The sequence below is a fragment of the Haemorhous mexicanus genome, chromosome 7 (genome assembly GCF_027477595.1).
Source record: "Haemorhous mexicanus isolate bHaeMex1 chromosome 7, bHaeMex1.pri, whole genome shotgun sequence".
NCBI classification, from domain to species: Eukaryota; Metazoa; Chordata; class Aves; order Passeriformes; family Fringillidae; genus Haemorhous; species Haemorhous mexicanus.
Window position 1 is genome coordinate 22961235 of NC_082347.1, and position 25970 is coordinate 22987204.

The 25970-nt window shown below is 48.7% G+C and overlaps 3 protein-coding genes across 3 annotated transcripts; 2 read left to right on the plus strand and 1 right to left on the minus strand.

The window, feature by feature from the left end:
- Nucleotides 1–6353, plus strand: LOC132329861 (cytochrome P450 2C23-like). The gene is made up of 9 exons (XM_059851437.1): nt 1–197; nt 516–678; nt 1152–1301; nt 1605–1765; nt 2157–2333; nt 2847–2988; nt 3305–3492; nt 4654–4795; nt 5313–6353. Exons 1-9 carry the CDS (start codon nt 12–14, stop codon nt 5492–5494), a joined length of 1491 nt encoding a protein of 496 aa, XP_059707420.1. The 5' UTR covers nt 1–11; the 3' UTR covers nt 5495–6353.
- Nucleotides 6354–8878: 2525 nt separating this feature from the next.
- LOC132329862 (zona pellucida sperm-binding protein 4-like) lies at nt 8879–14708 on the minus strand. The gene is given in 15 exon segments (XM_059851439.1): nt 8879–9238; nt 9363–9419; nt 9422–9478; nt 9807–9885; nt 11209–11356; nt 11431–11620; nt 11818–11948; nt 12316–12421; nt 12588–12767; nt 13150–13225; nt 13227–13306; nt 13868–13963; nt 14036–14164; nt 14509–14620; nt 14622–14708. Coding segments are annotated over 15 exon segments (1668 nt in total). The 3' UTR covers nt 8879–9098.
- A 3958-nt stretch (nt 14709–18666) lies between these two features.
- On the plus strand, nt 18667–24708 carry LOC132329863 (cytochrome P450 2C8-like). The gene is made up of 9 exons (XM_059851440.1): nt 18667–18875; nt 19194–19356; nt 19799–19948; nt 20252–20412; nt 20804–20980; nt 21494–21635; nt 21952–22139; nt 23301–23442; nt 24137–24708. The coding sequence occupies exons 1-9, from the start codon at nt 18690–18692 to the stop codon at nt 24316–24318; spliced, it is 1491 nt and encodes a 496-aa protein (XP_059707423.1). The 5' UTR covers nt 18667–18689; the 3' UTR covers nt 24319–24708.
- Nucleotides 24709–25970: the final 1262 nt, after the last annotated feature.

Genomic DNA, 25970 nt, shown 5'->3' on the forward strand with positions numbered 1-25970 from the left:
CTGAGCCACAGATGAAAATGGAGCTCCTGGGAGGGGTCACTATTGTCCTCCTGGTTTGCATTGCTTGCCTGCTCTCTTTTGCAGCATGGAAAGGAAGGACTGGGAAGGGGAAGATGCCTCCAGGACCAGCTCCCCTTCCCATTCTAGGTAATCTGCTCCAGGTGAAACCAAGTAACTTGGCCAAAACCCTCCAGAAGGTAAGGCCACTTCTTCTCTCTTTCTGCTGTGGGAGAGAAATGTGTGGGACCTGTCAACCTGTGGCTATGGCTTGCAATTCCAGAGCAGCAGAAAAGTCATGAGGATTGCAGCTGCTTCCCCTCATTGCTGTTGCCGTGTTGTTCAGGGCCTGATAAGTGGGACCCATCTCCACAGCCACATTTATCATGAGAGAACCAAATCTTGATGCTACCAAAGTGTGAGGCTAACTGCCTGCTGTGGGAGCCAGCAGCAAGGAGACTTTCCCACTCTTCCTCACTATTTGCTCCATGGCCATGTTCTCTCTTGCATTTTTACAGCTCAGTGAAGAGTATGGACCCGTGTTCACAGTGCACCTGGGCTCTGACCCAGTGGTGGTGCTGTACGGATATGATGTGGTGAAAGAAGCCTTGATCGATCGTGCGGACGAGTTTGCGGCTAGAGGACACGTGCCAGTTGCAGACAGGGCTAACAAGGGATTAGGTATGTTTGCTAACTGAGCTCCTTCTGAAGGAGAAGGGAAGGGCTGAGGATGTGTTCAGCAGATTAGAGCTGGAGTGTACCTTGCATGAGGGAAAACTGCCAGGGGTGGATATAACCCACCTGGAGGGGAGAAGCCAGAGAAGGCTACAGCCACTCAAAGGGTGGGAGGTGGCAGAGAAGGGAGCCAGACTGCTCTCAAAGATGCACAGAGAAATGGCAAGGGGCAGCAGCCAGCAGCTGCAGCAAGGGAAATCGTGTATGGGTGAGTGATGAATTATTCACAAGGATGTTGGGCATGTAGTGGAGAAGGCCAAAAGCAGACAGTTGGACTATAGAACCTCCAAACCACAGTACGCTGTGACACTGCCATGTCAGTGCTCTCCAGGGACAGGATTCACAGTCACCGTGAGCCACTGTTCATCTCACACCAGCATGCCCAAGACAGGTCTTTCCTCTTCCTTCTTCCTCTGTAGGGATTATTTTTAGCAACAACGAGCCATGGTTACAACTCCGGCGGTTTTCTCTCACCACTCTGCGGAACTTTGGAATGGGGAAGAGGAGCATTGAAGAGAGGATACAGGAGGAATCTGACTACTTGCTGGAAGAGATCAACAAAACAAAGGGTACAGTCCATTTTAAATATATTTTATGTTTGAAAAATATAGGCTCTATTAAGGGAGCTCACTTCTTTAGTAAAGAATGAAGGCCCTGTGGTTTTGGTCCATGCAACAGCTACCCCTCATTATGAAGCCATAATAATTTTGTGATCATGTCCTGTTCTGTTTGGAGGACCTTTTTGTGTCCCTCAGAAACTGGTCTGATATTTCCCCTAACAACCAGAGTTCAGATTACCCACAGCAGCCATAAGTAGACATACAATATTTCATGGGATTTTTAAAATGATCTTAACTTTTCTAAAATCACAGGAACAGCTTTTGACCCAACCTTCACGCTGAGCTGTTCTGTCTCCAATGTCATATGCTCCATAGTCTTTGGGAAACGATATGATTATAAAGACAAGAAGTTCCTGGCTCTGATGAACAACATGAACAATATCTTTGAGATGACGAACTCCGTCTGGGGACAGGTACATTCAGCAGGCATTTCACAGTGGCAACATTCTCCCAGGGGAGCAGGAGAATGGAACTTGCCAATGAAGTTCCATTTCAGTCTTCTAAGTAGGACCCTATCAATGCTCTGCTGCACTGAAGGCATTTAATTCAAGAGCAAGAAACTCCCTCACAAAAGCTGGAATTGGCTTTGCCAGCTAAGTGCAATAGTTCCTAATAGCCCTGGACACCTTATTTCTCCACTTCTAAGGTTACTACTACTACTAAGCAAGTCTTGCCAGACTGCTCAGCCCCATAGTCCTTCTGCTTGCCTCAGTTGACAGGGTTGTGGCTTTCCTGGGCTTTTGGTTAATACCAAAGGATGGGGCAAATGTCATACTAGGGACCTTCCTGTTTCTTTCCTTCCAGCTCTACCAGATGTTCTCAAATATCATGGATTACCTGCCTGGGCCACACAACAATATATTTGCAGAATTTGATGCTCTAAAAGCCTTTGCAGCAGAAGAGGTGAAGTTGCACCAAGCCTCCCTAGATCCCAGCTCCCCTCAGGATTTCATTGACTGTTTCCTCAGCAAAATGCAGGAGGTAAGGAGACAGACGGCCCCAGCGTGTCCCCAAACACACCTCTGCGGAATCCTTGCCTCTCATAAGTAACACAGACATGGGGATGACCCCTTCCCAGTCAGCTGTGCAATGGGAAAAAAACAATAATACCCCAGATATTTCCTGTGTTAGAGCTTATAGCTCTGGGTCTGCATGCTCTGTACCAGCCACCACTACATGCAGATGCTTGGAGAGGGAAAGCTTCCTCTGCTTTCACCAGAACACAGGGACTTGTCAGTCTGGTCTTGCAGTTTTTTCACTGGGAAGCATTAGACACAGCAAACAAGCAGTAGAGTGCCATTCAGTGCACAGCTTAAAAGGAAGTTGGTATTGAGTTTACTGCTCAAGGCTGCGTTGCAATGCCCCAGATGGCAGCTGCACCACAGCAGAGAAATGCCACAGCCCTAGGAGAAAAGGAAGGTCTGGGATGACATGTGAAAGGGCTTTGTTTTTCCCTCAGCTCAGCCAGAGGGAAAAACAAAGCCTTTTCCTTAGGAGAAAGATCGTCCCAATTCCAGTTTCCACATGAAGAACCTGATAACATGCGTTTTCGACTTGTTCGTTGCTGGAACTGAGACAACAAGCACCACTATACGATATGGGCTTCTGCTTCTCCTCAAGTATCCAAAGATACAAGGTACCTGTTTGTGACCTCTTCTTCTCTAGCTGTTCCCCTGGGCTGGGCACATGACTGACACCACATCCTCCTCCCTGATTTTCCCCTCATCTCTCTCTCTCTCTCTTTCTCTGAGACTTGACTGTGTCCACATCTTTATTTAGCCAAATCAATAGGAGAACTTTCTTTGCATGGGCAGCAGTGGAGCTGTGCTCCAGTCACCATCAAAACCAACTTAATGCTCCTGCCATCTGTGATTTGTTAATAGCTTAGGGCAACCTATTTAGATGGGTTTGGTTTTATTTACCCATTTGATGGTGTGTGCCTCTCATGACAGAGAAAATTCAAGAAGAGATTGACCAGGTAGTAGGACGATCAAGAAAACCCTGTGTGGCTGACCGGACCCGGATGCCCTACACAGATGCCGTGGTCCATGAAATCCAGCGCTTCATCTCTCTTGTCCCCCTGTCCCTCCCTCACTCTGTGACCAAAGACACCAGCTTCAGAGACTACGTCATTCCTAAGGTGAGCTCCCTCAAGTTCAGCAGTTCTCAGCCTGTCAGTTACAAGCCACAAATTAATGTTGTGGCTTGATTTTGTTTTCACACAGTCCTTTGTGAGGGTTTTATCCTCAGGCAGCTGTAGCTGACTTGCACGCCCTTCTTGATGCTCCATGGACCAAGACTAAAACTGTAGCTCTGACCAACACTTTTGTTCCCTTGCTCTGCAGCTTTAACATTTGCAGAAGCACAGTGGGTTCACCAACACCCAGAGCTGTGATTCTGCACACAAAAGGCAGCAAAGTTGAGGAGCAGCTCACCACCCTGCAGGATAGCCTGTGCACATGCTTGGGAGCAAAGTCAGTGGCTGGCTATTGAGCACAGAAAGACCCTGAGCCACAAAATGCTGTAGGCAATGTTTGCCTTGAATGGAAAAAGCCAAACCTCTTGGCTCTGTTCTAGCACATGTCCTGAGGCAGTCTCTGCTGGCCACTGCCAGAGGCAGGCTGATGGGTGAGAGCAGCCCATGGCCTGGCCTGCTGCAGCAGTGCTTGTTGCTCTTCGGGCTGACTGTGGGCAGCTGGGAAATGAAGAGCAGTGCATGGGCTGCTGGTGGTGTGATTTCCAGCTCTCTGTGTAAAATCATAAGGCAGGACCCAGAGAACTGCTCAGCCACCAACAGAGAACTCTTGTGTCATCGCTGCTGAACACTCCAGCCCCTGTTAATGGCTGGCCAGGAAGTGGGAAGGTAGAGGGTTGTGGCAGGAGAAATTTGTGAGGATAGGGGAATTCCACAGGAACTTCTTTTCCACATCCTCATGTACTTGTGACATTCTGGACTCGCAGTAAAGAAGGGACATGGAGCATGTACAAGGTCATTACTGTGAAACACCAAGAAAGAGAAGAATTAGGTGGGGTGTCCCCTGCTGACCAGAGCAAGGTCAGAATGAATGCTCTGGAGACAACAGGGAGAATTCAGGCAGAGCAGCCAACAACCACTGTGACATTCAGTAGGATCTCCCTAAACTGCCTCCTCTAAAGAAGAGTCCCCAAAGGGAAACCAAATTCTTCCCAAACCAACGACACTGGTAGGGTTACACAGGGAAGTACAGTCTCAACTTGCCAGGCAGCCAGATTGAGTGACCTTATTTGCCTGTCATGTTCTGCTCTTCTTGCGTTACTACAGGGCACCACGATTTTCCCTGTCCTCGCTTCTGTCCTTCACGACAGTAAAGAGTTTCCAAACCCTCAGGAGTTCAATCCTGAACATTTCTTGAACAAGAGTGGCAGCTTTAAGAAGAGCGAATTCTTCATGCCCTTCTCAGCAGGTAAAGCACAGGTTTGCCCTTTTCCTCTCTCTGTCAGCCTCCTCCTCTGCTGATCACCCTGCCTTTCCCTGCAACACTCAACTGCCTCTTCCCAGCACAGTCCCACTGGTGTTTTCTTGGGATTCACTGCTCTCTGGATAACTCCTCCCCTCTCCAGTGGCATCTCCCATCGTCTTTAGGCCTGACAGCTTCCATTCACCTATCATAGGCCCAACCTTCCACTTTCTCACCTGTGCTTTATGTCACCCTGACCTCTCTCATCTTGACTGCTGTGATTTTCCCTCCACAGTTAAATCTTCATCTGTTTGTTCCTGTTCTTCCTTCACACACCCATCCAAAGTGTCAAGGGTCTTTTGCCAAGGAACTCTTCTCTTGAAAATGTCCTTCGTCACTTTGTCAGTTGTCTCCCTGCTATGGCTGTGTGTAGTAAAGAAAGCTGTGCAACACAGCTGCTTAGCACAAGCTCTGGTCTACTCAGAAACACCCACTGAGTTCTATTTGCTGCTTTCACTTTCAGGAAAACGAATATGCCCAGGAGAGGGCCTGGCACGAATGGAGATATTCTTACTCATAGCCACCATCTTGCAGAATTTTACTTTGAAGTCTGTTGTCAAGCCCCAGGAGCTCAACATAACCCCGACTCTGAGTGGGACAAACAATTTACCTCCTGCCTACCAGCTCTGTGCTGTCCCCCGCTGAAAAGCACAGAACCACTCTCCAGTGGCCTGAAACTGGCCAGTCCTTCACAGCTTCTTTACTAAAATCAACAGCAGGAGCAGTGGCCCACCTTTCCCAGGCCATCAGGAAGACAGTCCAAACACAGGCACAAAGCAGAGACCTCTGAAGCCTCCCAGAACTCCACCACACCGCAGGAGGTCCTGGAGGACATTGCAGCCTCTTGCACGGATGCTCGGTCCCAGGATCACTGAGTGCAGTGGCTGCATCAAACAGCCACTGTTGGATTTCTCACCAACACAGCTCCCATGGCTGCTCCCACAGCACGTGTCCCACCAAGACCTGGCTTTGCAGCTGGATAGTGCTGCATGTGTGTACATTCACACTCCAATAAACAAAAATCTGTTTATGACAATTTGAGCTGTTATTCCATGTGAGTTGGGGCGGTGCCCACATCAGCTGCTGCACTGCAGAGTAGGTCTGCAGAGCCTGTGGCCAGCACCCTGTGGGAAGGGCTGTCCCTCCTGGGCAAGGATCCTGCCTTTGTCACCCACTGCTGCTGCCTGCAAGGAGCTCCAGAGCAGTCACAGCACACCACCGGTCAAGAAGGCTCACGGTGCAGGAGGGGAAGGGTGTCCTGCAGCCTGTCTGCCTAAAGAAACAAATGCATTCATGCTTTTTGCAGCCTGTTGCAAGGAGATCACTTACCTGAGCATTGGAGACTGCAACCAACTCTCTGGCACCTCTTTTCCACCATCAGTATCACTGCAGGGATTGAGATGCTCTTTATTAAAATGAATTCATTCAGGAAAAGGGTAGCGTCTCTTATTTCCTCCCTCAGCTACAATTTGGTGCCCTTCTTTCAGTATGAGGCCAGAAGGTTTTCATTAAAATATTCTACTACAGATCATATTCTCCTGGGCATGATTCATATCCAAGTCCTTCCTGCCCACTGGCATGCTGATTCATCTGAGGCAATGAACAAAACCGTGACAACATCTTTCAACAATTCCCAAACAACTGCATGAGAAGCACAGGGCAGTGAGAAAATGTCTTCTACTAAAGAGCTCCAGAACACAGGACATGCTCAGGGGATAACCAACCACAGAGGGGATAATATTATTTGGGATAGTATTCAACATATCCTAAGCTGGATGCAATAATGCTGTGTCATTTGCAACAATGACAGCATCCTCTTGACACCTGCCCACGAGAATGACCTTGCAGAGGTCCGCTTCATGTTCTAGGGCACTGTCCTGGTTTAGGGCAGATTTGGGAGAGAATCCCCAAAAGGGGGACCGCTCCAGAAAGCAAACCCACACGCCCCCCCCCCCCCCCCCAACCAGTTTGGAAAGAATTCCTCGGAGAGAAGTGGAAAGAACCTGTTTATTTAACAGGCACAGCACTCCCCAGCACACAAAATGAACAATACTGGATGAAAACACTCTTTCACTGCTCTGAAAAAGATGACAAATTCAGAAAGTCTTTCTTGGGGGTGGTTGCTCTGTTATCAGTCCCTCCGGCACTGGGGCAGCTGCTGCAGGCCACAGAGTGCAAACTCTCTCGGTGTTTCCCAGGTCCCAGTCTGGAGCAGGTTCAAGTAGATCCAAACAGGAAAGGAGAAATAGTCCAGGAAGGAATTTGGACTGTTTAGCTAAATTAACTAATGAGAAGAGGCAAAAACCAAGAGCGAGCAGAAGCAAGAGCAGAAGCGGAGCAGAAGCAAGAGCAGAGCGAAAAGCAGGGCAAAAGCAGCACTATGTACCGTACTGTCTGTATGTCCCACTGGCTGTGGGGGAATGGCTGATAAGAGGCCAAAACAAAACTTTCCCTCTTCAGAGCCAGTCTTGAAGGCACAGAACATAATATCCAGCATACACAGCACACACGAATGAGGATACAAGCATCCTAATATCACCCTAGGACAGGCACCAACCTCCTCTTTGCTCCAACTGCCCTAAGACCCAACAATACCTCCAGGACAAAAAGGCTGAGGGCAGATGCTAAAATCCAAGCAGGTATTTGAAACCATCTCTTGCATGGTAAGGAGGGGCAGAGCTAATGAAGGAGCGAGTTTGATTGCTCTGGTTGGGACAGAGAATGGGAGGGTTAAACACCCCCATGGAGCTTTCCAGCCAATAGATAGGTGGTCCAGTGCCTCACCTCTCCTGCTTTCTGACCTCCCCCTGCCACTCCCATCCAAAGACCCAACTCCCACTCACCATTTCATGCTTCTCCATGGAAAATCCCTGCATGCAGTAACAGCAGACTGCCCAATGTCAGGGTTAGTGCTCCTTTCAGGATAAGTTTCTCTTCCTGCTAACACATGGAGGACCTGCAAAGCGGAAGAGACGATGGCATTTCTCTTGAGCTGACTCAGACAAACTGGCTGGGTCCCAGAATATCCCAGGCACACACCTGGGAAGCTGGGCATCAGGGCACTGGAGCCTCCATATCTTCTCCACCAGCAGCACTGGCAAATAAGGCAGCTTCTGGCTGTAAGGCTGCACTTAAAATGAGGCACAGAGGGGAATCCTGCTTTTGCTTTCTAAGGGTTTATACATTTTAGTCATCATAATAGTGGTGCTAATCATGGTGCCTTTTTTTCTCCAATGCATCCGACAAATGATCGACAAAGTTATTAAAGGAATCCAGATGGTTCAAAACAGAGGGGGAGATGTTGGAATGTAAGCCTCTCTGAGTTCCTCAGAGAGAGAAATGAATGCAATGGTTGAATTAAAGCCTTTAGTGAAATTAATATATATCAAGCCACATAGATAGGAAATAGAACTGTAGGTTTAAGTAAGTGGAAGCGTACGTTATAGATTTAAGTAGAAATATATTTGAAGTGCCTTAAGAAACTCCGTTAGCAAGTAAAGGCCCTAAGGCCTAGTTTAAAGTTCAGTAACTTAGCTCCTGACACAATAAAAACATAGCAGAACTTGGCTTGCTCTCTAGAACAGATAGAACTATAGTTGTAAATAGAACCATTCTAGAAACTAGATAAACTTCTACACTGAAATTTTAGCAAGAAAACAGTATATTTGCAAAAATAGACTGTATTATATAAATAGTTTTTTTTAGGTAAGAACTGACACTATTTTTGTACTAATTTTGCATATTAAAATTAAGTTTAGTTTGGTTCAGAAAAAATGTTTTAGAATTATGCTTTTAGATGACTGGATGTTTTATGAATAAAATGCCCTTCTATTGGGGTGCAAGGGATAGAAGGAAGAAAGAATAACAAGAAGAAAAGGCTGTGGTTGCTGCGGCTCCGAACATTTGACTCCATGCCAGGGAACAACTATTGCTGCTGCTGGCACTGTTCCTGCACAGAACCGGGGACTCTACACCAGAGAGGAGCTGCTGCAGCTGCAGCCTCTGCTTGGGACTCTACGCCAGAAAATTTTTAGCACGGACTTTAATACCCGAGCGCCGACTTTAATACCTTGACCTCTTTGACTTTGAGACTGATGTATTCATGAAAGAAACTCCAGAGTGAGATGAATTCAGAGCATTTGGAAAGCTTGCACAGCCACCGGGGTAGTTCTTGCCTTGCAAATAAAGTCTTACAGCTAGGGTCTCCAGGGGAAGGGGTCCCACCAACCAAACGGGTTTGACAGTCACTTTATTGCAATCCATTGATTTCACGCATGGCTGACACCTTCCTTTGCCACAGCACAGAAACCACGAGCACCACACACAGAGCTGTCCCAGCTGCCACAGCAGCAAATCCCAGAGCCCAGGGGACTGCAGCATGCACAGCCACTCCTGTGGGGAGAGACAGCCCAATGAATGCTCCCAGTGGGGCACAGGGATTCCTGAGGGGCTCAGCCTTTCTGCAGAAAAGCCTTAGACCAGGCCCCTTCCCCTGCCCTGCTGCCACACTTACCAAGGCCATCCTTGGCTGTGTCTTGACCTAGCTCATGCTGGAGGAAAATCACAGGCCTTTGCTGGAGACATGGGAAGTACCTTCCTGAAAAGGATGCTGAGCACTCCTTTTACCCCCTACAGAGCAAGGTGAAGGTTGAAGGTAAGAAGAAGTATGGCCCTGAAGGTCAGCAAACTTTGTCCGGGTCAGCTTCCCAACACACGGGAAGCTCTGAAGGCACAGTTTCCATGTGAGCCCACACAGCTCAGCTAAGAGCCCATGAAGACCTCTGTCTTTTGGGCATACGAAGAGCCCTTAGTCAGTAGAAAGGAGCAGGAAATGCTTTGTCAAGCTGCCCATGCCTTCAGGGAATTACTCCATAGGCTACATGTCTCCTCCTCCCCAGCTTGGAGACTAGGCCCTTGCTGCCCCTTTGGCTAGGGAGCAGAAGGCCAGGGCACTTACTGACTCTGGAAGGACAAGTGGCCATGCAGGACTCCTTTACAGACTGGTGGCCCACAGAAGCACTGCAGTGCAGGAACACCTAGAGAGAAATGGAACACAGCCTGAAATCCCTCAGGCACTGTCCGGGGCCCGGTGATATCCTAGTGTGCTGCACTGAGCCCAGCCAGCCGCTAAGCACCCACGCAGCCGCTTAACTCACTCCCCCTACTCGGCCCCAGCAGGGCAGGAAAAGACTAGGAAGAGCAAAAGCAAGAAAACCTGTAGCTGGAGAGACAGAGACCATTCAAGAAGTGAAGGAGAGGAGGAGAGGGAAGAAAAGACCTAAAGCACAAGTGATGCAAAGGCAAGTCACCTACCCTGCTCCTACAGGCAGGTCAGTGCCCAGGCAGCTGGGGCATCAGCTATGCTGGGAGATGAAATCCCCCAATGTTTACTCTGCTGAGCATAAAATTGTGCAGCATGGAATAGTCCTTTGGCCTCTTTGAGTCAGCTCTGCTGCCTCCCAGGTTCTAGCCTGTCCCATGCCTACTCACTTGGGGTTGAGAGAGAGCAGAATGAAGAGAAAGTCTTGGCGTTCTGCAAGTGCCATTCTGCAATCACCAAGAACATCTGTTTTCAACACTGTTTTAGGGACAAATCCAGAGCCACAGCACCACACCGGCTGCTAAGAGGAGAGAGAGCTCCATATCACGGTCCTTAAGGGGGAGGGCAGGAAGGTCTCTTCGGCTTGTTTCACATCCAGCCTGTAGCCTTGGAGCCCTCTGCTGTCCGCTCCAAGGCGGCTTTGAAACCTTTACACCATACACTTTCAAGCTCGGGCCGATCCAGCGTTGCAGCACTTCTCCCCGACACCTGCAATACTGCTGCCCGGGCACCACTTCACTGGGAACCTTGTTAAGTACAGCTGAGACCAATTTTGGGTATTAGTCGATCCCAGGAGCACTGAGCAAACAGTACAAGGCAGAGTGAATTTCATGTGATTTAACTGGAGGAGCTCAATGAGATTCAGAGCCCACATGTTTCAAAAGGCTCTCAAAATTTATTTCCAAGTCCTTTTGGCCAAGAAATGTAATTTAGAGAATATTGATTAGCATAGCTAGAGTAAACACCCTAAGTTATTTCACCAGATAAACTAGCACTTGCTTATGTACACTACTACCCTTCTAGTAGTCACATTTTCTGTCACACTCCAGAAGTGATGTCTCTAACCTCTACCACAGTCACTTCAGGGAACGAGGTTGTTGGCATCAAGCTCTCCTCTTCTGGTTCAGCAGGGGATTTTCCCAGTCTTTGCCCCACTCCCCCAAGGAGGCCAAGAGACCCATAGTCATGAAAGGTTCTTATTGCTCACACATTTTACCTGTCTGCAGTATGAAACAAGGCAGGCAGGATAGGATCTTACCAGCCCAGAGAGTTTCTCATGGGAATTGGAGTCCACAAAGGTGAATGTGTAGAGAGTGAAACACTGGTAATGAGAGGGCAACAGTAGTCCTGAGGTGAAACCGGGAGGCATCAGCTGTGTCTGATAGTTGTCCCCTGCATAAGGGCACCTGAGGAGGAAAGGTAAGCAGTGAAAAAGAGCAAGTTATTCCCCCAACCCAAAGTTGCTTACAAGTCACTTAACCATCCACCAAAAATTGGCCACTGCTGCTGTTGCTGGGGGTTGGGGCTTGGGGTGGCCCAGCAGTGGTGCAGAACTAAAATCAGGTCTGGGTCTGTTCCCTGAAGGATCTTGACCTCTGCATAAACATGGTCTCTGAGAGTCTTCACAACAGGATAGTCACTGTCCGTATAGTAGGAAGTACAGCTTCCATCTGGGACAGAAGAAACCCAAGAGCCATTTAAGAGCAGGAAGAAGCAGGAATAGGCATCCTTTAGCCATCCATATCAGTAAGTTCCCACCATGGCAGGGAAGCAGTGCTGGGTTGACCCATCAATACTCCACTGTTACACATCAGAGACCAGAGCCCTGCTCTGAGAGCCTTGAGCAGGTCCTGCAAACCTCTCCTACCTGAGGCAACACGCAGCTCCAAAGACAGAGGACCTGGCTGGGACACAGCAGGGAGCGGTGGCAACGTGAAGACCTGAACACTCAAGGGAATGGAGCTCCCACTGATGGAATAAGTACATTGGACACGTAACCTGGTGGGAAAGGAAAGTTCCAAACCAGGCAAATAAAAAAAAACCACACTGATACCCCCTTTCACCAATATAGCAACGTACCACCTGCTTTAATTGGTTATATCCCTTTTCTTCTGTCACTTCCTTTTAACAAATACTTGAAATGCTCTTTAGTGTTTAAATGTGAGAATCTGCAGACTGTCACTGATCAAGTCCAGCTTTATTCCTGTCACTGATCAATTCCAGCTTTATTCCCGCTAATTAGAGATACACCAGCCTTCAACCTACTCCAGCGCCCTCATGTGAATTCAGAGGTTGTGACAAGCAGGAATTTCTCTAGTGACATTGAACCCAGGGACACCCAGCAACATCAGCCCCAGCGTAATACCTGAAAGTGCTATCCCTAGTGACAGAGCCAAGGCTCCCAGTCTTCACATCCCTGCTTGCCACCAACTCATTCTCAAATATGGCCCAGTCTGCAGTCATCTGGAATGGCAGATAGGCACCATCACCGTGGTAAAGTCAGGCTGCATCAGTATGAGGCTGGAGAACAGCATTTGGCCTGTGGAACTCTATAGGATGTCCATTGAGCAGCCAAGGCCATGGCAGGCTGTTCCTGCTCTTCCAGCCTAGCAGCAGCTGCAGCTCTTATCTGAACAGCAGTGCCACAGGCAGAGAGCGGAGACTGGCAGGCGACAAAGGCGCTGTTTGTTAGGACAGGGACACAGCCAGTACTGTGTCCACTGGCCAGGTGCGCTGAGTCCAGGACAACAGGGGGCAGGATGACATCCCGAGAAACAGCAATGGACAACTGGCCATCTGGTGTGCAATGAGCTGTCACTGGAGGAAAAGGTGTCAGTCAGTCTGGAGCCCAGAGATGAGAGCGATGGGAAGGATGCTCTAACATCACAACCAAGACAAGACCAGCAAGTCCTGCAAGCTCTCCTGCCTTTAACCCACAGAACAAGTGCTAAGTATGGCAAGACAAGTGCAACCAGCACCTACAACGCCACCCATGCTGGGCATAAAACCAGGCGTGTTGCAATATAGGGGAAAATGCTGGACACTTGACAGGGACATGATATTCTTGGCAGCCAAAAACATAGCCCTGAGCCACCCGCAGGAGTGGTACACACCAAGTGCTGGCTTGCCCTGCCAGCAAAGTGAGAAACCCTGTTTTGCAGCAGCTCAGGAGGGAGGGAGAACGGGTGCTCAGGCTTACCTGTGTTACCAAAGTAGCAAGGCTTCACCCTGTCTCTGGGGTCAGAGCAGCAGCCTTGTGCCTCACAGTCTCCCTGGGCTGATGGGAGGGGAAGCACACGGCAGCCAGTGCTGGCTGGGAACGGCCAGACAGACGCCGCTGCTTGGAGCATCCAGGTCTGGAAAAAAAACCAGCAGGTCTTTGCAGATAAAGCACAAGAGCAGGGGGACAAAGACACGAAGGACACCGGCTGAAGGAGTCCTGGTGACTCTGCATACAAATCAAGGGAAGTGAGAGTCAGATGATGGGCAGACACATGGCCTGGATCTGGCATGGAAGCCTGCTCAGGAGGGACCTGCATTTCCATAAGAGCAGAGACTCCCCCCGAGGCCATGTACAGGAAACTGGACCTACATTGGATCTGTCAAGATAAAGCCTTCTAGACTGACTCTTGCCAGTTAAGGAAATTTGCACCTAGTCTCCAGTTCATTCCCTGAACTTGCAGGAGCTCATGTAGCCAGAATATGGCTGGGAGACACAATGCACATATGCACCTGCTGACCCTGCAGAGAGGCACACGTCCACACCAAGTTGGGGGCTCCTATGTCCAAATCCTTTTCAATGGAGTTTTCTGCACAGCAGCAAGTCCCCTTTCCTAGCCCCCAAACTGACTAGGAACAGCCATCAGAAAGGAATGGCACTCATCACCACAAGATTCTGACAGGTGCTTGTATCTTACCAGGAATGTCTGCAGGACACATGAGCAGTGTCTCTTCATGAAGAACATTTTGGCCATCTGTTCCTTCAAGCCCAAGCAGTATAAGGTAATTGTGATCTTAGGGGAAAGCCACACCAGTCAGGACAGCCAGAGCAGCAGTAGTTAGTGTCCCAGCAGAATCCCTAAGGCCGCTCAGCCACTCAAAGACATAACAGCCTGCATGAGAGACTGATACTTTCCCGGAGCCATCTGGAGTCCCAGATGCCAAGAGCCCACAGCCAGAGACATTCTGCAGAACATGTGCCTTCCCTTCAGTATCTAGGGAAAGAGGACACAGCAGCAGGGGCTTCAGAGTCCCCCCCATGCAGATTAGACCCACTACAATCCTACCTTTCTGTAGGAAACAGGGACCTAGACAGTATTAGGGTCTGGAACAGCAGTGAGAGAATCCAGCAGCCAAGACATCTAGATCCAGGCACAGCACTCCACCAAGTCCTTGATTGCCGTGTCATATCAACAGCCCCCAGATTGTGCAAGATGCACAGAACTTCAGTGAAATTCAACAGGCACTGCACATCAAAACCTGTTCCTTTCCTCTCATTCCATGCACCTCTGCATTTGGGCAAAGATATGGCTAAAAATACCTCTTGGTATTGCCTCACCCCATGTAGTCAGCACAAATGAAGCATTCCCTTCCAAGCCTGGTGGTAAGGCGAGTTGAAAGCTTTTTTGGCCACAAGTCAGCAGGGTAGGATCAGAAAAAACCATTGACATGAGCCCCCAGAACCAAAGCCAGGGAACCAAGAAACATCCAGAAGAGCATAGCTCCTGATGCAGCCCAGGACCACCCCACAACACCCATCCTGCTCTCTTGCTAGGCTCTTAGCCTAGACCCTTTAAATTGGGAAGCCAGCTGGGACCAGAAATCCCTGAAGTGCCCAGGTGGACCCAGCCCAGCAGTTTAACACCTTCCATTGCCCTCACCTGAACTCAGCAGAGTCTGCTTGTGCTCTTTGAAGAAAATCAAAGGGCAAGAGTTGAGCTAATGTCAAGAGATGGGTCTGTATTCATACTGTAGAGCCCCAGGAGGGTCTTCAAAGTTTCTTTCCTACCCTGAGTTCTTCCCACAGCTGGGACACGTAGGAAATCTGCTTGCTTCTCCCCTTGCAACCTGTTGCTGCTCTAATTGCTCAATACATGGCATGAGTGCAAGAAACAGTGACAATGCCCTTTCATTCCTTTAAAGATTATACAGGTTCAAATGCCAGACAGGGGGTGCTGACACAAAAGGACAGAAAGGGCCCTCCACATAAAATCTGTGAGAAATCATGGAGTTCAGAAGGCTTTGCACACCTAAACAGTGGTGATTCCCCACAAGCACTCTTGGCTGTGGACTTACAGCCCTGTTTGCAGTGTGTTTGTGTGGGGATAGTTGCAGGACTGGTTCAGGCCTGGCTGCTAAGTGGCAGGATGGTGTGCTCTCTGGGACCCCTACCACCAAAAATGACAGGTGGGGCTCTGAGCTGGGCTTGAAACACAGGCAAGGGGAGCCTCTGTGATCCCAGAGAAAACTCTGCCTGCCAGCAACCATTGCCTGCCTGCAAGTGCAAGGTGTCATGGAGAGTCTTCTCTCCAGCCACACATCAGGCAGCCACACCTAGTGAATGCCTTGTAGTCCATCTTTCCATGCATGTTTCTGCAATCATGCCATGAAACTGTGAATGTCTTTACATTTCTGCCCTCAGCAGATCCTCCAGCTCCTGGACGTCTGCACAGCACTGTACAGCATCAGTACCCTGGCCCCAGCCAGCCCTCAGCACAGGCATGGTGAGTGGGCAGAAGCTGGGTCTGAGGGGGGCCTCTCCTTTGCCCTTCCACCTCAGCCCACAGCCCATCTTTGCTGCACAGCTGTGCAAGATGCCACGATCCCAGCTGCCTAAGAAGGTCACTGTGCCTACCTCTGCTAATTTCATGCACCAACCAGGATGGCTGCTCCACAAAGTGTAAGACTTTGTCAGCTGCTCTGCACAACAGGAGATGGAAACAATGGATCTTGGCTGGCTGCCCGCATAGCTGAGGCTTGAGCAGCCCTCATGAACCAACTGTGCTCCCCACAGTGCCTGCCTGGGCACTGGGCAGCAGCAGAGGAGAGATATCCAGGGAAAATATTTGAACTTTGGCAGGGAGGGAGGCTTCATCTCTTTGGAAGCGGAGCACTGTGCATGCCCCAGTCGCATCATCACTGAATGACTGCCAAATGCTTTGACTGCAATACCAGCTGATAATTGGGTAAAAATCAGTAAAGTACTTTGGAGCTATAGGGAAGTACTTTTATTAGACTTTGACCCATCAATACTTTATTCTGCTAACAAAATAATGTCTACATGGACTTGAAGAATAGTTCTACATGAAACAACCCCAGAAGTGCTGTAGATCCGCCAAGGAGAACCTGTGCTGAGAACGGTTTCAGGGAACTGCCCTCTCCTAGCTCCTACAAAGACAACAAATAGCTGTGTTTGATCATGTAGGGATGGGAGGCTCTTCAAATGAGCCTGAAATTCAGGGAAATTAAATGCTTTGTTTGAAAGAAGTTGTTATGGAAAATGGAAAGCGGAAAGCAGCCTAGCTGCAATGAAACAAGCAGGTCTCTCTTCCTCCGAAATCTTTTCCTCACCCATTTGATCATTCTCATGCATTACGGTGACCCAGCTGTCAGCACCAGTTTAGATAGCAGCCAAGACCACCACAGACAGGAAGGACATGCAGAGGATGAAGGCAGGTGAAGAAGACCTCTCTGTGGACCACTAGTCTGATCAATGAGTGTCATAGGAAAAAGGGAACTTTGTAGACAAGGTGGTAAGTTCATGAACGCTGCTAGCTGGCCGCTACCTCATCTGGAAGTGCAAACTCTCATGAACTTTCATTAGATAAAAGTCCATGAACTTACACGAACTTCCATGAACTGCCCTGACAGCATCTGAGCTGATGCAGGAATCTGGCCAGCAGACCAGCAACTAGCCAAAACTTGTTGGCAATTAGGTTTTTCCACCAAAGTATTGAGTATGGCTCTCTAAGAAGTAAAATAAGATTTTAAATGGACAACTAGAAAATTATTGCACCTACCCAAGAGAACCAGGATGACTTATAACTCCCTTCTGTAGGGAAGGCACAAAAACGTTTGCAAGGGATGGAGATCTTCACGAGCTCCTGTGAGTGGAAGGGAAACTCACCTTAACACGTTGCTGTGCAGCAAACACAGCATACCCTAACAAAGCACTCAGTTAATGCAGGCCTCTTGCTAATTCCCACCAAGCGCCACATCCCCTATCCCCCTGCAACACCTTCTGATCTGCGAATGTGTCACAGTTCAGGAGAGAGAGAGGGTTAAGTCCAGACTGAACAAGCTGAGCACGGCCCTGAGAGTGGTTTCTACCAGCCCTTGCCACTGCTCCTGGGACCCTGCTGGTACGCAGGCCCTGTGCAATCTTGGGCAGGAAGCCTCCAGCTCTTTTGCAAGCCCTTGCAACACACCAGACCTGCTCTGCTGTCTCCCAGAGCACCTAGGGAACTTCCAGGGCACTAGCTCCTCATAGTGGAGTCAGACATCAACAAAACAAGAACCTGTGCATGCCAGCTTCCAGCAGTAGGTTGGATAAGCTACTTTGGTATGTGCATGGACAAGTTGCCAGGTTGCAATGGCCAGTACCCAGCCTCGGACAAATGCATCTCTGTCCCAGCTTGGCAAGCCATTTCCCAGAGACTCTCTCAAGTTCTGGGTTTCTCTCCTCTCTGAGATTTTCTCTTTTTCTTCTCTAGGAGTCCTTGAAGAGGACAGAGACTCAATGTCTTGTCCCCTTTTCTTACATCTTCATTTTATCTCACTCAGTAATGTCTATTGTCATGTCTGGAGACCTTTCTAGCCTTGCTAGATTGATATTTTATACTTTCCCTTCTTGTGTGGCCAGACACCCCTAGGGTGAGAGACTGGGGATATTGCTCTGCAATTACTGAGGAAAACACCGTTGCATATCCTTTGGTAAATCACATGCAGTGTGAGCTTTACTCATAACCTCAGAAAGATTTCAGGAACAATGAAGGATGGCTCACACTACTGAGGGCTTGCACAATCAATATGGTAGAACAGAAAATGTCACTCTTGCGCCAGGGTCGGGGCAGGAATAGACGAGAGGCAGGATCGTAGCAAAGGTGAGAAGGACTTGATTCAAAAGAACCACGCGGTTTTTATAGAGTGGTAAGATAGATTCTATTCTATTGGCTAACTAACAGAAACATCTTTCTCACACACTGTCCTTGGGAGGAACAGAAAAACAAGGCAGAAAACAACATCTGCAAATTGTTTATAGTCAACAGGTCATCACATCATTCCAGCTCCCTAAAATTTCTCATAAGCCGCTGTGAGGAACGCTTGCCATTTCTCTCTCCCTGTCCCATGGCATCCACAGGAAAACCCAAATGTCACTGAAGTACTTGGAAGATGCTCTTGTGACAGTGAATATCTGTGAGTGCCTCAGTAGGAGAATGTATCGCTACCATGACTTCCTAAACAATTAACTCTGGATAAAAGAAAACAAGTTTTGGGAGCACATTACAGATTTCCTAATCTCTGTTGGCATCTGCAGTTGTTTGCGATAAGGTGTGTCTTCAATGAATAATTAATACCAATAAAATCTTAGTTTGATAACACAGGGCAATCTAACAAATGATTGACTAGTAAGATGACTGACTCAGCCATGTGACCCAAAACCTGCTCTTGAGCTAACACTGACATTTGGTATATAAACTCAGATTCTGACAGCCAGAATCACTCCCTCCTGAGCCACAGATGAAAATGGAGCTCCTGGGAGGGGTCACTATTGTCCTCCTGGTTTGCATTGCTTGCCTGCTCTCTTTTGCAGCATGGAAAGGAAGGTCTGGGAAGGGGAAGATGCCTCCAGGACCAGCTCCCCTTCCCATTCTAGGTAATCTGCTCCAGGTGAAACCAAGTAACTTGGCCAAAACCCTCCAGAAGGTAAGGCCACTTCTTCTCTCTTTCTGCTGTGGGAGAGAAATGTGTGGGACCTGTCAACCTGTGGCTATGGCTTGCAATTCCAGAGCAGCAGAAAAGTCATGAGGATTGCAGCTGCTTCCCCTCATTGCTGTTGCCGTGTTGTTCAGGGCCTGATAAGTGGGACCCATCTCCACAGCCACATTTATCATGAGAGAACCAAATCTTGATGCTACCAAAGTGTGAGGCTAACTGCCTGCTGTGGGAGCCAGCAGCAAGGAGACTTTCCCACTCTTCCTCACTATTTGCTCCATGGCCATGTTCTCTCTTGCATTTTTACAGCTCAGTGAAGAGTATGGACCCGTGTTCACAGTGCACCTGGGCTCTGACCCAGTGGTGGTGCTGTACGGATATGATGTGGTGAAAGAAGCCTTGATCGATCGTGCGGACGAGTTTGCTGCTAGAGGACACATGCCAATTGGAGACAGGGCTAACAAGGGATTAGGTATGTTTGCTGACTGAGCTCCTTCTGAAGGAGAAGGGAAGGGCTGAGGATGTGTTCAGCAGATTAGAGCTGGAGTGGGTACAACCCACCTGGAGGGGAGAAGCCAGAGAAGGCTACAGCCACTCAAAGGGTGGGAGGTGGCAGAGAAGGGAGCCAGACTGCTCTCAAAGATGCACAGAGAAATGGCAAGGGGCAGCAGCCAGCAGCTGCAGCAAGGGAAATTGTGTATGGGTGAGTGATGAATTATTCACAAGGATGTCGGGCATGTAGTGGAGTGGGCCAAAAGCAGACAGTTGGACTATAGAACCTCCAAACCACAGTACGCTGTGACACTGCCATGTCAGTGCTCTCCAGGGACAGGATTCACAGTCACCGTGAGCCACTGTTCATCTCACACCAGCATGCCCAAGACAGGTCTTTCCTCTTCCTTCTTCCTCTGTAGGGATTATTTTTAGCAACAACGAGCCATGGTTACAAGTCCGGCGGTTTTCTCTCGCCACTCTGCGGAACTTTGGAATGGGGAAGAGGAGCATTGAAGAGAGGATACAGGAGGAATCTGACTACTTGCTGGAAGAGATCAACAAAACAAAGGGTACAGTCCATTTTAAATATATTTTATGTTTGAAAAATATAGGCTCTATTAAGGGAGCTCACTTCTTTAGTAAAGAATGAAGGCCCTGTGGTTTTGGTCCATGCAACAGCTACCCCTCATTATGAAGCCATAATAATTTTGTGATCATGTCCTGTTCTGTTTGGAGGACCTTTTTGTGTCCCTCAGAGACTGGTCTGATATTTCCACTAACAACCAGAGTTCAGATTACCCACAGCAGCCATAAGTAGACATACAATATTTCATGGGATTTTTAAAATGATCTTAACTTTTCTAAAATCACAGGAACAGCTTTTGACCCAACCTTCATGCTGAGCTGTTCTGTCTCCAATGTCATATGCTCCATAGTCTTTGGGAAACGATATGATTATAAAGACAAGAAGTTCCTGGCTCTGATGAACAACATAAACAACATCTTTCAGAAGATGAATTCCGTCTGGGGACAGGTACATTCAGCAGGCATTTCACAGTGGCAACATTCTCCCAGGGGAGCAGGAGAATGGAACTTGCCAATGAAGTTCCATTTCAGTCTTCTAAGTAGGACCCTATCAATGCTCTGCTGCACTGAAGGCATTTAATTCAAGAGCAAGAAACTCCCTCACAAAAGCTGGAATTGGCTTTGCCAGCTAAGTGCAATAGTTCCTAATAGCCCTGGACACCTTATTTCTCCACTTCTAAGGTTACTACTACTACTAAGCAAGTCTTGCCAGACTGCTCAGCCCCATAGTCCTTCTGCTTGCCTCAGTTGACAGGGTTGTGGCTTTCCTGGGCTTTTGGTTAATACCAAAGGATGGGGCAAATGTCATACTAGGGACCTTCCTGTTTCTTTCCTTCCAGCTCTACCAGATGTTCTCAAATATCATGGATTACCTGCCTGGCCCACACAACAATATATTTGCAGAATTTGATGCTCTAAAAGCCTTTGCAGCAGAAGAGGTGAAGTTGCACCAAGCCTCCCTAGATCCCAGCTCCCCTCAGGATTTCATTGACTGTTTCCTCAGCAAAATGCAGGAGGTAAGGAGACAGACGGCCCCAGCGTGTCCCCAAACACACCTCTGCGGAATCCTTGCCTCTCATAAGTAACACAGACATGGGGATGACCCCTTCCCAGTCAGCTGTGCAATGGGAAAAAAACAATAATACCCCAGATATTTCCTGTGTTAGAGCTTATAGCTCTGGGTCTGCATGCTCTGTACCAGCCACCACTACATGCAGATGCTTGGAGAGGGAAAGCTTCCTCTGCTTTCACCAGAACACAGGGACTTGTCAGTCTGGTCTTGCAGTTTTTTCACTGGGAAGCATTAGACACAGCAAACAAGCAGTAGAGTGCCATTCAGTGCACAGCTTAAAAGGAAGTTGGTATTGAGTTTACTGCTCAAGGCTGCGTTGCAATGCCCCAGATGGCAGCTGCACCACAGCAGAGAAATGCCACAGCCCTAGGAGAAAAGGAAGGTCTGGGATGACATGTGAAAGGGCTTTGTTTTTCCCTCAGCTCAGCCAGAGGGAAAAACAAAGCCTTTTCCTTAGGAGAAAGATCGTCCCAATTCCAGTTTCCACATGAAGAACCTGATAACATGCGTTTTCGACTTGTTCGTTGCTGGAACTGAGACAACAAGCACCACTATACGATATGGGCTTCTGCTTCTCCTCAAGTATCCAAAGATACAAGGTACCTGTTTGTGACCTCTTCTTCTCTAGCTGTTCCCCTGGGCTGGGCACATGACTGACACCACATCCTCCTCCCTGATTTTCCCCTCATCTCTCTCTCTCTCTCTTTCTCTGAGACTTGACTGTGTCCACATCTTTATTTAGCCAAATCAATAGGAGAACTTTCTTTGCATGGGCAGCAGTGGAGCTGTGCTCCAGTCACCATCAAAACCAACTTAATGCTCCTGCCATCTGTGATTTGTTAATAGCTTAGGGCAACCTATTTAGATGGGTTTGGTTTTATTTACCCATTTGATGGTGTGTGCCTCTCATGACAGAGAAAATTCAAGAAGAGATTGACCAGGTAGTAGGACGATCAAGAAAACCCTGTGTGGCTGACCGGACCCGGATGCCCTACACAGATGCCGTGGTCCATGAAATCCAGCGCTTCATCTCTCTTGTCCCCTTGGGTGTCCCTCGCATTGTGACCAAAGACACCAGCTTCAGAGACTACGTCATTCCTAAGGTGAGCTCCCTCAAGTTCAGCAGTTCTCAGCCTGTCAGTTACAAGCCACAAATTAATGTTGTGGCTTGATTTTGTTTTCACGCAGTCCTTTGTGAGGGTTTTATCCTCAGGCAGCTGTAGCTGACTTGCACGCCCTTCTTGATGCTCCATGGGCCAAGACTAAAACTGTAGCTCTGACCAACACTTTTGTTCCCTTGCTCTGCAGCTTTAACATTTGCAGAAGCACAGTGGGTTCACCAACACCCAGAGCTGTGATTCTGCACACAAAAGGCAGCAAAGTTGAGGAGCAGCTCACCACCCTGCAGGATAGCCTGTGCACATGCTTGGGAGCAAAGTCAGTGGCTGGCTATTGAGCACAGAAAGACCCTGAGCCACAAAATGCTGTAGGCAATGTTTGCCTTGAATGGAAAAAGCCAAACCTCTTGGCTCTGTTCTAGCACATGTCCTGAGGCAGTCTCTGCTGGCCACTGCCAGAGGCAGGCTGATGGGTGAGAGCAGCCCATGGCCTGGCCTGCTGCAGCAGTGCTTGTTGCTCTTCGGGCTGACTGTGGGCAGCTGGGAAATGAAGAGCAGTGCATGGGCTGCTGGTGGTGTGATTTCCAGCTCTCTGTGTAAAATCATAAGGCAGGACCCAGAGAACTGCTCAGCCACCAACAGAGAACTCTTGTGTCATCGCTGCTGAACACTCCAGCCCCTGTTAATGGCTGGCCAGGAAGTGGGAAGGTAGAGGGTTGTGGCAGGAGAAATTTGTGAGGATAGGGGAATTCCACAGGAACTTCTTTTCCACATCCTCATGTACTTGTGACATTCTGGACTCGCAGTAAAGAAGGGACATGGAGCATGTACAAGGTCATTACTGTGAAACACCAAGAAAGAGAAGAATTAGGTGGGGTGTCCCCTGCTGACCAGAGCAAGGTCAGAATGAATGCTCTGGAGACAACAGGGAGAATTCAGGCAGAGCAGCCAACAACCACTGTGACATTCAGTAGGATCTCCCTAAACTGCCTCCTCTAAAGAAGAGTCCCCAAAGGGAAACCAAATTCTTCCCAAACCAACGGCACTGGTAGGATTACACAGGGAAGTACAGTCTCAACTTGCCAGGCAGCCAGACTGAGTGACCTTATTTGCCTGTCATGTTCTGCTCTTCTTGCGTTACTACAGGGCACCACGATTTTCCCTGTCCTCACTTCTATCCTCCACGACAGTAAAGAGTTTCCAAACCCTCAGGAGTTCAATCCTGAACATTTCTTGAACAAGAGTGGCAGCTTTAGGAAGAGCGAATTCTTCATGCCCTTCTCAGCAGGTAAAGCACAGGTTTGCCCTTTTCCTCTCCCTGTCAGCCTCCTCCTCTGCTGATCACCCTGCCTTTCCCTGCAACACTCAACTGCCTCTTCCCAGCACAGTCCCACTGGTGTTTTCTTGGGATTCACTGCTCTCTGGATAACTCCTCCCCTCTCCAGTGGCATCTGCCATCGTCTTTAGGCCTGACAGCTTCTCAAATCTCCTGACAGGGATTGTCATTTTAATGACATGAATGGGCTCCACTGGCACTAAAATACCTGTCATCTTCCTACACAACCACCCAAGTCATCCTGAAGAAATCTTTTTGTGATAGCTCCACATTTTCCCCAGCACTTTTTAAGTACCTCTTAGGCTACATGATACATTCAACCATTCACCTATCATAGGCCCAACCTTCCACTTTCTCACCTGTGCTTTATGTCACCCTGACCTCTCTCATCTTGACTGCTGTGATGTTCCCTCCACAGTTAAATCTTCATCTGTTTGTTCCTGTTCTTCCTTCACACACCCATCCAAAGTGTCAAGGGTCTTTTGCCAAGGAACTCTTCTCTTGAAAATGTCCTTCGTCACTTTGTCAGTTGTCTCCCTGCTATGGCTGTGTGTAGTAAAGAAAGCTGTGCAACACAGCTGCTTAGCACAAGCTCTGGTCTACTCAGAAACACCCACTGAGTTCTATTTGCTGCTTTCACTTTCAGGAAAACGAATATGCCCAGGAGAGGGCCTGGCACGAATGGAGATATTCTTACTCATAGCCACCATCTTGCAGAATTTTACTTTGAAGTCTGTTGTCAAGCCCCAGGAGCTCAACATAACCCCAACTCTGAGTGGGACAACCAATTTACCTCCTGCCTACCAGCTCTGTGCTGTCCCCCGCTGAAAGCACAGAACCACTCTCCAGTGGCCCGAAATTGGCCAGTCCTTCACAGCTTCTTTACTAAAATCAACAGCAGGAGCAGTGGCCCACCTTTCCCAGGCCATCAGGAAGACAGTCCAAACACAGGCACAAAGCAGAGACCTCTGAAGCCTCCCAGAACTCCACCACACCGCAGGAGGTCCTGGAGGACATTGCAGCCTCTTGCACGGATCCTCGGTCCCAGGATCACTGAGTGCAGTGGCTACATCAAACAGCCACTGTTGGATTTCTCACCAACACAGCTCCCGTGGCTGCTCCCACAGCACGTGTCCCACCAAGACCTGGCTTTGCAGCTGGATAGTGCTGCATGTGTGTACATTCACAATCCAATAAACAAAAATCTGTTTATGACAATTTGAGCTGTTATTCCATTTGGGTTGGGGCGGTGCCCACATCAGCTGCTGCACTGCAGAGTAGGTCTGCAGAGCCTGTGGCCAGCACCCTGTGGGAAGGGCTGTCCCTCCTGGGCAAGGATCCTGCCTTTGTCACCCACTGCGCTCACTGCTGCTGCCTGCAAGGAGCTCCAGAGCAGTCACAGCACACCACCGGTCAAGAAGGCTCACGGTGCAGGAGGGGAAGGGTGTCCTGCAGCCTGTCTGCCTAAAGAAACAAATGCATTCATGCTTTTTGCAGCCTGTTGCAAGGAGATCACTTACCTGAGCATTGGAGACTGCAACCAACTCTCTGGCACCTCTTTTCCACCATCAGTATCACTGCAGGGATTGAGATGCTCTTTATTAAAATGAATTCATTCAGGAAAAGGGTAGCGTCTCTTATTTCCTCCCTCAGCTACAATTTGGTGCCCTTCTTTCAGTATGAGGCCAGAAGGTTTTCATTAAAATATTCTACTACAGATCATATTCTCCTGGGCATGATTCATATCCAAGTCCTTCCTGCCCACTGGCATGCTGATTCATCTGAGGCAATGAACAAAACCGTGACAACATCTTTCAACAATTCCCAAACAACTGCATGAGAAGCACAGGGCAGTGAGAAAATGTCTTCTACTAAAGAGCTCCAGAACACAGGACATGCTCAGGGGATAACCAACCACAGAGGGGATAATATTATTTGGGATAGTATTCAACATATCCTAAGCTGGATGCAATAATGCTGTGTCATTTGCAACAATGACAGCATCCTCTTGACACCTGCCCACGAGAATGACCTTGCAGAGGTCCGCTTCATGTTCTAGGGCACTGTCCTGGTTTAGGGCAGATTTGGGAGAGAATCCCCAAAAGGGGGACCGCTCCAGAAAGCAAACCCACACGCCCCCCCCCCCCCCCCCCCCCCAACCAGTTTGGAAAGAATTCCTCGGAGAGAAGTGGAAAGAACCTGTTTATTTAACAGGCACAGCACTCCCCAGCACACAAAATGAACAATACTGGATGAAAACACTCTTTCACTGCTCTGAAAAAGATGACAAATTCAGAAAGTCTTTCTTGGGGGTGGTTGCTCTGTTATCAGTCCCTCCGGCACTGGGGCAGCTGCTGCAGGCCACAGAGTGCAAACTCTCTCGGTGTTTCCCAGGTCCCAGTCTGGAGCAGGTTCAAGTAGATCCAAACAGGAAAGGAGAAATAGTCCAGGAAGGAATTTGGACTGTTTAGCTAAATTAA